Source organism: Oryzias melastigma, linkage group LG19, assembly GCF_002922805.2.
Source record: "Oryzias melastigma strain HK-1 linkage group LG19, ASM292280v2, whole genome shotgun sequence".
Lineage (NCBI taxonomy): Eukaryota > Metazoa > Chordata > Actinopteri > Beloniformes > Adrianichthyidae > Oryzias > Oryzias melastigma.
The window spans coordinates 3,035,642-3,046,961 of record NC_050530.1 but is presented as its reverse complement, the minus strand read 5'-3'; the positions used below and the strand labels follow the sequence as shown (position 1 = coordinate 3,046,961).

Below are 11,320 nucleotides of genomic sequence, written 5' to 3'. Positions count from 1 at the left end.
ACCATACGTCCATATCTGACGAATTGAAAGTGAGACTGTGTCGGTTTTCACACAGTTTTTACTGTTTTACATCAATAATCATGAGTGTCTGTCAAACAAATATGGAGACAAAGACTGTATCTGTTCCTAACCGCTCCACCGTGAACCATTTGAATGTGAACTTGGTAATCTCACCACATCAGTATATTGCTCAGATGCAGCTTTCCACTCTCCCCCAGGGAAGCGGGTTTCATTTTGGAAAACCTCATCCATGAACTCAGTGTGTCCTGCGTCTGCCTCTGTGAGAAGACTGCAACAAAGACACAAAGGCATGAGTGAAACATTGAAGGAACGTTTGAAAAAAACAGATGGACTTTGGTGTTCCAACGAACTCGGTGGCCACATAAACCACACGCTATGATGTTGTAAGATGATAATAGACTTTTTTGCATGAGAGGAATGATGACAGTAACTGGATATGAGAACTGGAGTCATCCAACCTTGATCCAAACAGGAAGTACCCGAAGAAGACAAAATCCATTAGACCTCTATAGAGAAATAAACTGCTACTACTCACTCATTCTAATTTTCAGACTACTTTTTGGATACTTTTTAAAAACATGTTCTTGATAATTCTATTTTTTTCTGTTGCAATAATTTATTATTCAAGTTATAAACTGGCCAATCAGATGCCTCGATAAAAGTAGGTGGTCATGTCAAATAATCAAAATATTTGACAGATTTTGTGAAGATTAGTTTTAAGTTGTAGGAGTGTGGTCTTCCAACAAGTTCACTTCTGATTGGTGAGAGTAGTTGCCATATAAATGCTGACCTAGATTGACTTGAACCAATCAATGATTAATGACATTGACTGGCTCCAACCAAACAGGAAGTACCTGCTGGTTCTAAGACGCCAATATCCCATAGACTTCTATTGAGAAGTAAACGACTTTCAACGCAAGGGGTGGACTTCAAACAAGCTTAGTCATGATTGGTGAATCCGGTTGCCATAGACACCGACTTGGACAAACTCGACTGGCTACAGATGGCGGCCCCCGTTTGGAGAAAAATGGCGACCAAATTGGCTTCATTTTTGCTGGAGCCGAAGGTAAGGCATTTTCTATGGGTGAGGTTGTATCTGGGTCTGTCCGTCTCCATTTACGATCAATGGATCCAACATAGTTGCATATCCTAACCCAATAACCGGTCCAGTCCGCATCCTGGCACCGGGTTAGTTTGCAAACTGGTACTGATCTAGTACTGGGATGTGGACCAGTAAAAATCCTGGGTTAGGGTATCCTAACCTAATTGGTACCAAAATAAGGATAGATACCGCTCTGGATTCCAGTACTGGACCGGTCCAGTACTGGGAAGCGGACCGGACCAGTACAAGTACCAGTACTGGGTCAGGATAACCTAACCGGTACCGGACTAGGGATACGGTCTACATCCAAGTACTGGATCGGTACCAGTACCAGTACCGGTACCAGCCGGTAACTAGCCCGGTACCAGAATGCAGACTGGACTAGTACCTATCCCTAGTCCAGTACGTGTTAGGGTACCCAAACCCACCACTGGTACTTGTACCCTAACCTGGTACTGGTACAGGTACCATAACAGGTACCCTAATCTAACTCTATAACCTAAGCCTAACCCGGTAACGGACTGGTACCAGCCCGGTACCGGGATCCAGACTGGACTGATTCCCTATCACTACCTCTCTGGTACGCGTTCTGGTATAGGTCTACTTCGGATCCAACATGGTTGCGTTCATATCATGAAAAAATGTCGACTCAATTGACCTTATTTCATTAGAACCGGACATAAAACGTATTCTCTGAGTGATGTCACACTCATTTACAGTCAATAACTGGAGCCAAACCTATAGCCCGAATTAATAGCAGGTATATTTTAATTCAATTCAAGTTTGTAGAGCTCCAATTTCTTCGTTTAGGAGGACTTAAAGAAGAAAAAATACACTTCTTATCGCGGAAAACCCAACAATTAATTGCAATAACATAACAGCCAGCCAAGGATGTGAGTAAGTGTGGAGCCCAAAGAGTGATTGTTCTCGAGTTTATAGAAGGATATTAAAAAAAAAGGGGCAGTAAATTCCAGCTGTTGGGCACCGTCTGGCATTGTCGTTTAATCACAGCCCACATCAGAGGAATGTAAACAAGACAAAAATACCACACTTCCTTTCTCAGCACAATAGAAGAAAAACAAAGTAGCAAATTAATGATCATACAGTCTGAATCAAACCTCCCCACCATCTGTTTTTGAATTGGGTAGGTAAACCAGTATGTAACAAATGTTGCAGCTCCTCAAATGACCACTAGGGGCTGGTGGCAGAAGGGAGCAGCTTTGTACGGTGGCCTTGAAGTTCAAAACACTCAACGCAAAAACTTATCAAAGATGTCAACGATAATAAAATAGAAAAACACATATAAAGTAAAAGTAGAAAAACAAAAATGAAAAAAAAAACAATTTCGGAAGATAAAAGTAATTTCCAGAAAACAGTGAAACATCGCTGATTGGATGATTATATCCAATATCACTTTATGTCAAAGAACTTTAAGTTGAAATAGTGGACAAATGTCATCGTCCAATCATTGATATCTTATAGTAATGACAGTTTCTGGTTTTCATGAAAAAGAAACAAAAATTTTGTAAACCAAAAATTAATAGACGGAAGTCAAAATGTCATTTAATCAAAAGTTATTTGACTTGAAGCAATACTGGATATCATCATCCAATCAGCAATTTTATGGTTTCTTACTCCGTTTTGTTTTTTCCAAAATTTCCTTTTGTTTTCTTTAAATTAATTTTGTTTTTTCAAAACATTTCGTTTTTTTTATCTGTTGGTTTTGTTTTCTAAAATGCAATCCTGTTTATTAAAAATGTGTTTTACTTTTTAGTTGTGCTTTTTGTTATGTTTTTGTGTTGTTGATTTGATTTGCACTTCAGGGCCACCGTAGTTTTCTATTGATTTCGATGTTTAAACACTATGTTTAAAATAATCTCCTCTAAATTGATCGTCCATTAAAAATTGGGGGAGATGATGGATTTATTTTTAATTGGCTATTTTCTTTTTAGTAAAACTCAAAATTGGGACACATGGTTGTGTCTTTTTTGATTGGCAGCTGGGTTATCCAATGGGAATCAAAACATTTCTTTGTTCCACCTAAACAGTGCAGAGGTGGGTGGAGCAAACTCATGTCAACATCGGTCAACATATATCTATTGCCCTTCTTTAAATATGAAGGTCATTTCAAGATAAACTCACGCTTTTTCTGGATCAATGAACCAGTCAGATTCCCACTCCCATCCTCTGGGTGGAATGAAGTACTCCTGTTTCAGCTTCAGTTTGCCCGTGACATCGGAAAACTTGTGGCGCCCCACCAGTCCTGTGGTTCCCCAGTTCCCGAAGACCTTGGCCTGGTTTTCATACTAAAGTCCCAGACGAAGAAAGTGAAAGTGAAACTTTGTGCTTACAGTTGTGTGAATGTTTAGTAGGAATTCACACTACAGTGATTCTCCTGCTCAGTTTTTCAGCAAGTAAAAACTCAGACTTTCAGCAATTTCACCAATCTTGGTATAAAAACGTTCAGCTGGTTCAGGACATTACTGCTTCTAATTCTGGTATTCATAAACTTAATAGTTTCGGAAATATTGAGCAAAATATGCCCCATGGGAAATGAATGAGAAAGTCTTTAAATTTTATATTTTTATTGAGATTAACAACAAGCCTTTATATTTATTAATGGGCTGTGTTTTCATTTTTTTGTAATTTTCAAAAAAAAATTGGCATTGAGCTGTTATGTTAGCATTATGCTAGCTAATTTGGGTAACTTGGCACTGAGGTCATTTTTGGGGGGCTAATTTGGAGTTTAGCTAATAATTTAGCAACAGTTTAACGGTTTTGACTAATTTGGTTTACAGAGGAATTTTTGGCTATTTTTGAGCTTAGCATGGACTTAAGCAATGTGCTAACTTTTTTTTATTTTTTATTTTTTGCTAATTTGGCATCTAGTGAGATTTTTCTATGCTAATTTGGAGTTATAATTTAGCAACAGGCTAATGTTTTTGACTAATGTACTTCATTGAGGAATTTTAAGCTATTTTGGAGTTTAGCTAGTTGTTAAGCTATGTGCTAACTTTTTTTTTTCTTTTTTGCTAATTTGGCATCAACAGGATTTTATGCTAATTTGGAGATTAGCTAATATTTTAGCAACAGGCTAACATTTTTGACTAATTTACTTTATTGAGGATTTTTTTTTTTTGGCTATTTTGGAGCTTAGCTAGTAATTAAGCTATGTGCTAATTATTTTTTTTTTTTTTGCTAATTTGGCATAAACAGATTTTTTTTATCCTAATTTGGAGTTAAGTTGATAATTTAGCAACAGGCTAACGTTTTTGACTGATTTACTTTCTTGAGGAATTTTTGACTATTATGGAGCTTAGGTAGTGATTAAGCTATGTGGTAATTTTTTTTATTTTTTATTTTTTGCTAATTCGGCATCAACTGAGATTTTTTTATGCTAAATTGGAGTTAAGCTAATAATTTAGCCACAGGCTAACGTTTTTGACTAATTTAGTTTACTGAGGTATTTTAGGCTATTTTGGAGTTAGGCTAGTATTTCAGCAACGTGTTAGCTTTTTTGGCTAATTTAGCATCTAATGAAGTTTTTTTGGGCTAATTTGGAGTTTAGTTCATATTTAAGCAACACTAAATATTTTTGCAAAATTGGCATTTATTATGGTTTTTTAAGCAAGTTTACTACAATTTTTATTTTTAGAAATTTAGGGTAACTTCAGCGTTCTCTGATGAAAGCCTTCCAGCAAATTTAACATCTTGCAAATAGCTTTTGCATTTTCAGCAAATCCCTTCAGAAATTATATTAAATTGTGTCACCATTTTCAGCAAAAACCTTCAGCATCTTCAGAGACTACTTTTAGCAAAAAGCATTCACACTGTCATTATTGCAGGTTATGCAACTTTTCTGGTTTGCTTTGTGGGAAAGGTTCATAAAAGGAGGCTACATTTCAGATTAACATACCAGCTCGGCAAACACGCTGAACGTTCCCTCTGAGTACGAGTTGAACTTTTTCTCCTCCGTAGAAAGGCCCAGCCACATGCTGACTCGAATCTGAACTGGCACCTTCAATCCTTTTGCCTTGTCCATGGGATACTGCAGGGATTACAGTCAAATCCAGATCAGATCCAGAGTATTACATTTTCATATGCTGTTGAGGTTATATGTACCTTTAGAAAGACAGTCTGAGTTTTGCCACAGTTTTGTCCGCAGGCCTGCTCGCTGTATGTGGAAAACAAGATTTCGTGAGCTGGAATACGACTGTACGCCACTCTTTTCTCCCCTCGCAGCATCCAGATGACCACGTCGGGCATGCTGTTTTGTGGCTGAAAGCAGCAAAAAGTAACAAATGAGGAGTGAAGATCCACACAGCATCATGCAAAACAACAAATATCTAAATCTGTACCTCCTCAGCAAGCTGTTTGAGTTTGTCAAGCCAGGTTTCTATGTCGGACAGAGTGTCACGGATCTCGGAGGCCTCTTGTCTCATACGGTTCACAGCTTCCTTGATGCCGTTTAAGGTGATGTCTCTCAGCTTTTTCATTTGGATGTCCAACGATGTCAGGTTGGGGCAGCCCTCCAACTCAGGTGTTGGAAATCTTGTGGAGAAAATTAGACTTTTAGTTCAGTTTTGTCAAAAGGTAACACATTCTCATACTCAAGTCGTCACATATTAATGATTGGTTGAGGACTCCTCCACGTCACTTTTTTACGTCTTGGGTGTCCCCAACTCGTCGTTTTTTAACGTTCTGGCTGTTCCAATTACATCTTAGCGTTTTGTCGGACTCAGTATTGGACACAGGCCACCCCTCTGGATGTGGCCAGTACCTATATCCTAACCCTGATCAGGTACCCTAACCTGGTCCGTAAACCTGTACCTTGTTCCATTACTGTCCAGTCTATGTTTGGTACCGGTTTAAGGTAAGGGTAGGCCTACCAGTGCGGTACGTGTCCGCGAACTGGTACTGGTTTACGGCCCGTGGGTTGGGGAACCCTGATTTAATTGGAACGAAGAGTTAGGGAGACCCAAAACGGCAGTGGGTCCTTAACCAAACGTCAATATGTTACGACTTACGAATGAGAACATGTTGAAAAACATTTTTGGAAATCTCCTTTGGCTGGAGAATATTGGTCAATCTCAATATATATAATTCTAAATCCACAACTGGATCAAGGCAAACGACACATTCTCACTCCCAACTCTTCATATATGGACGTATGGTTCGGGCCCCCTAGCCATCTCTATTTAACGTTTTGGGTGTTCCCAACTCATTGTTTTTTGGCGACCTGGCTGTTCCAATTAAATCAGAGGTTCCAACGTTTTGTCGGACCCTGTACCAGATGCGGACCGGTCTTTAGGATGCGACCAGTACCGATTTCCTACCCCTGACCAGGTCTGTAAACCGGTACCATGTCTGGTAACATCCATGCGCAGTTCCAGTGCTCTCTGGTCCGCGCCCCCTCGGATGGTTTGGGCCCCCTCCGTGCCACTAATTGACATTTTGGTTGTCCCCAACTTGTCATTTTTTGAATTACTGGCTGTCGGGTCCAACCCTTGGGGCGTGGTACCGGACGCAGAACTGGTACTGGATTAGGGTACCTGTATGAGTTAGGGCACCTGTCCACGTCCCAAGGGTTGGGGACCCCTGATTTGCGTATGCATTCTTTACCCGGTCCGTGGCCCGGTATCAAGCGGCCCTCGGACCGGTACCAGTTGGGGCCCAGAGGTTGGGGACTCCTGATTTAATGGTAACAGCCAGTACCTCAAAAATTGACAAGTTGGGGACACCAAAAACGTCAAAAAGTAGCACCGAGGGTGCCCTAACCATTCATCCATATTGAGAATGCCTTAAATTAAACCTCTCACACTTAGAATTTAGACTTTCATTTTAACTTAGCTGTAGTTCAAATTAAAATAGAAGCAATAGAAACGAGTTCCTTGCAGTGTGCCGCGATGCCTCCTCTGTTTACCTTTCCAGATCTTCAACCAGCTGATCAAGCAGCTGCAGCCACACCTCTACAAGTTTGTTGTCCGGGACTTTAGCCAAAATGGCAACTTTAAACGCCTCCAGGTTGGATTGCTGCAGCAACAAAATAAATACAATTCCTTTTAATAATTAAAGACCAAAACAATAACATTTACTTTAAGTTAAAACCAAATATTTGTAGATTTTCAAGGATTCCAGGTAATAAATGTGGCAGAATACCAGACGCTGAGTTATGTAGAGGATGATGTTGACGGTGTTCAGGCGGTGACTGATGTCCTCCCAGAAGGACGTCAGCACAACCACTGGTTTGGTGTTTGCCCACGGTAGGTAGTAGTACTGGTTACCTAGGAGACGAGATACAGTTATTTCACCGTGTGACCACTCACTAAATGATAGTCATTATCCAAATGAGAGTTGATCACTGACCATCGAACACGGCACAGCTGTACTGGGTAGTGGAGGCTAGAGGTTTGCAGGTGGTGTCCAGTTTGTTTCCATAGTTACCGATGCTGACCTCAAACTGGATCGGTTCTCCGGGTTCTTGGATCATGGAGGCGCTGTGGAAGACTGCGCAGAGACAGTACTTTCTCCTCCTCTGGTACTTCTGATCAGGGAAAGGACACATCAAAAACATCTTACTTAAGGGGATGAATGTACACAAACATTTCGATCACGTGTCAAAGTCAAGGTAGTCTGGGTAATTCTATCCGGCCCTCCAGATCATTTTATTTTATTGTTCTTAATGGCCCGATGTTATCTTGCACTTTTTTATAACTTTTATAATTTTGACAAAATATATTTTTATGGAGAGTAAAATATTAGATTAGGATTAAGGATTAATATTCTTGCCTTTTTATTATTCATATTATGTTAAAAAGTTTCGGTTTTAAAGTTTTAAAAATTGGCATTATGCTAGCTTTTTGGACTATTTTGGCATTTACTAAGATTTTTAGGGTATTTTGGAGTTTAACTAATATTTTAGCTATATACTAGCCGTTTTGGCTAATTTAGGCTTTTTCAGTTTTTTTCAGGACATTTTGAAGATTAGCAATTTTTTCAGCTACATGCTAGCTGTTTTGTCTAATTTAGGCTATTTTCAGTTTTTCAGGATATTTTGAAGTTAAGCTTTTTTTCAGCTACATGCTAGCTGTTTTTGGCAAATTTAGGCTTTTTTCAGTTTTTCAGGATATTTCGACGTTTAGCCATTTTTTCAGCTACATGCTAGCTGTTTTTGGCTGATTTAGGCTATTTTCAGTTTTTCAGGATATTTTAAAGTTTAGCTTTTTTCAGCTACATGTTAGCTGTTTTTGGCAAATTTAGGCTTTTTTCAGTTTTTCGGGATATTTTGAAGTTTAGCATTTTTTTCAGCTACATGCTAGCTGTTTTTGGCTGATTTAGGCTATTTTCAGTTTTTCAGGATATTTTAAAGTTTAGCTTTTTTCAGCTACATGTTAGCTGTTTTTGGCAAATTTAGGCTTTTTTCAGTTTTTCGGGATATTTTGAAGTTTAGCATTTTTTTCAGCTACATGCTAGCTGTTTTTGGCTGATTTAGGCTATTTTCAGTTTTTCAGGATATTTTAAAGTTTAGCTTTTTTCAGCTACATGTTAGCTGTTTTTGGCAAATTTAGGCTTTTTTCAGTTTTTCGGGATATTTTGAAGTTTAGCATTTTTTTCAGCTACATGCTAGCTGTTTTTGGCTGATTTAGGCTATTTTCAGTTTTTCAGGATATTTTAAAGTTTAGCTTTTTTCAGCTACATGTTAGCTGTTTTTGGCAAATTTAGGCTTTTTTCAGTTTTTCGGGATATTTTGAAGTTTAGCATTTTTTTCAGCTACATGCTAGCTGTTTTTGGCTGATTTAGGCTATTTTCAGTTTTTCAGGATATTTTAAAGTTTAGCTTTTTTCAGCTACATGTTAGCTGTTTTTGGCAAATTTAGGCTTTTTTCAGTTTTTCAGGATATTTCGAAGTTTAGCAATTCTTCCAGCTACATGCTAGCTGTTTTAGCTAATTGGGGCTTTTTTCAGTTTTTCAGGATATTAGACGTTTAGCATTTTTTTCAGCTACATGATAGCTTTTTGGCCAATGTAGTTTTTTTCAGCTCATTAGGGTAATTTTGCATTTAGCTAATAGCTGGCCATCAGCTTCAGCGTTGTCAGCTATCAATTTCAGCATTTTCAGCTATCATCACTTCAGCGGTCAAATTATTGCAGGAAATGCTATACATCTAGTTCATAATTTTGTTAAAAAGTTACAGTTTTAAAGTTTTAAAATGTAGTTTTAGAGTGTTCAATTAATGTTTATCCTTTTCGGCCGGCGACCTAATGTGTGTTTTGGATTTTGGCCCTTTGTGCGACTGAGCTTGACACCTCTACTGTAGATGATATTTGTACTCTTGACTACCAAAATACCCTTAAAAACACAAAAGTATTGTGGGTATTGTGTATGTCATAAGCAGATTACGTACCTGTGCAACCAGGATGTCGTCACTGTGGATATTATCTATTGCTTTTTCTGCTTTCTCATCCAGTTTTGTGGACAGCTCGACCAATATCCGGCCTCGGTAGGCCACGCCTTCTCCCTGCACCCAAACAAAACATTAGTCGGATTTCGCAGAAAACATCAGGACATATTCTGCACGCTCAACCTTAAGGGAAGCTAGACTTTGTTGATGATTACCTTGCCAAAGTTGAGGTCCTCATAGGGATCTGGCAGGCCCGTGAACTCTCTGGGGCTGCCGTACAGGTTGATGTAGCAGGGTCCAAACACCGGCAGGAAACCCACCTCAGATTCTACGGGGTTCACTGAGGAGATGTTAAGTATTATTCCTTTTATGTTATACTCTAGGAAAGCCACACAAAGCTGTGATGTTAGAAGTCATTCTTGAATGCTGGTGAAGCAGGAGGCAGTGACACTGACAGAACTTAACAGGGTTTGCTGGACATTTAAAAGGAAAAATCGGAAAAAATCGTTAGCTTGTGAAGACATAAATGAGTTTGTGAAGCAGCTGGATCATGCAATATCATTGACTGTATATGAGAACTGGACTGAGTGACCGTGTTCCCAAACAGGAAGTACTCGCTGGTTCCAAGAAGCCAAAATCCCATAGACTTCTACTGAGAAACAAACGGCTGTTATTCAACTTAGAAAATGACCAATCAGATTCCTCGATAAAAGTATGTTGGTGGGGGTGTGGCCTCCTAACAAGCTCACTCCTGATTGGTGGGAGTGGTTGCCACCGAAACATTGAGTCACTGTTTACTGACGTCATCAATTTGGCAGCGTTCTTGTCCAAAAGAAGTTGTAATTTTGCTTTAAACTAAGTGTTATAAGGTAATTAAACTAGAAACTAGGAAAACATATTTTATTAGAGTTCATGTTTTTGAAGTGCAGGCCATTTCTATTTGTGACGTCACATTTCAGGCCGTGTAATACAACCACTACATACATTTCTGCATATTGCACATGTGAAAATTGGTCATACGTAAATAAACGTCAATAAAAAGTGAGACAAATTGTGGTCTTTACGCTCAATTTTCATAGATATATCACGAATAAACCATGATAGAACACAAAAAGAACACGTAAATCAACGTAGAACATGATAATTGTGCTGTTTATATGCAAGTTATTAGTGGTTTGTGCATCATTTACATAATTTTAAGGCGATATGTGCGCTGTATGCGTGATGCATAATATTTATGTATAATTGTGCATGAAATGGATAATTCTCAACCAACAAAAAATGTTGAATAGATCCGCAAACCCTTCACAGAAATGTAAAACGTGGAAAATGCACAAACTGTATTAGTGGCTGTGTGACACGGCCTTTACTCCAGTTCTCATGTACAGTCATTTTGTATTTGCACAAAAAAGTTAGAATCTGAGCATGCACAACACACTTGTCAGTTGTAACACAAGCAACACATCAACAAAAAGAGGAGCACGGATGAACCTTCATAGGACGGTCTGTCAGCGTTTCCAGCATGTTCTTCTAATCCAGAAAAAGGGGACATTTCAACATAATAATAAATAAAAATCACACAAGTAAACGTCTGATCCTCAGTGTCTGAAAAAACAAACTTAAAAGAATAAGTGAAATAAACAGTACCTTCAGTCTCTCCACCAGATGAAGCGATCTTTGCCAGGTCCAGGTATGTGGTCCCAACAGCGTCATTTCCTGTCAGACGATCCCTACGATGAAAAGAAAGTTTACAGAACTCTGTAATAAGCATAAAAATCTACTCTAGCTGCCACGAT

The 11,320-nt window shown here is 38.8% G+C and overlaps 1 protein-coding gene across 1 annotated transcript in view; it reads right to left on the bottom strand.

Annotated features, from left to right (window-relative positions):
* The window catches only part of LOC112154378 (myoferlin), a gene marked incomplete in the record, with an annotated part of 59,532 nt that overhangs the window by 25,698 nt on the left and 22,514 nt on the right, over positions 1–11,320 (bottom strand). Inside the window, 11 exon segments of the mRNA XM_036217190.1 lie at positions 175–289; positions 3,266–3,429; positions 5,040–5,171; positions 5,246–5,401; positions 5,482–5,674; positions 7,047–7,156; positions 7,283–7,407; positions 7,490–7,667; positions 9,528–9,641; positions 9,740–9,864; positions 11,172–11,301. Coding sequence (XP_036073083.1) covers positions 175–289; positions 3,266–3,429; positions 5,040–5,171; positions 5,246–5,401; positions 5,482–5,674; positions 7,047–7,156; positions 7,283–7,407; positions 7,490–7,667; positions 9,528–9,641; positions 9,740–9,864; positions 11,172–11,301 — 1,542 coding nt within the window.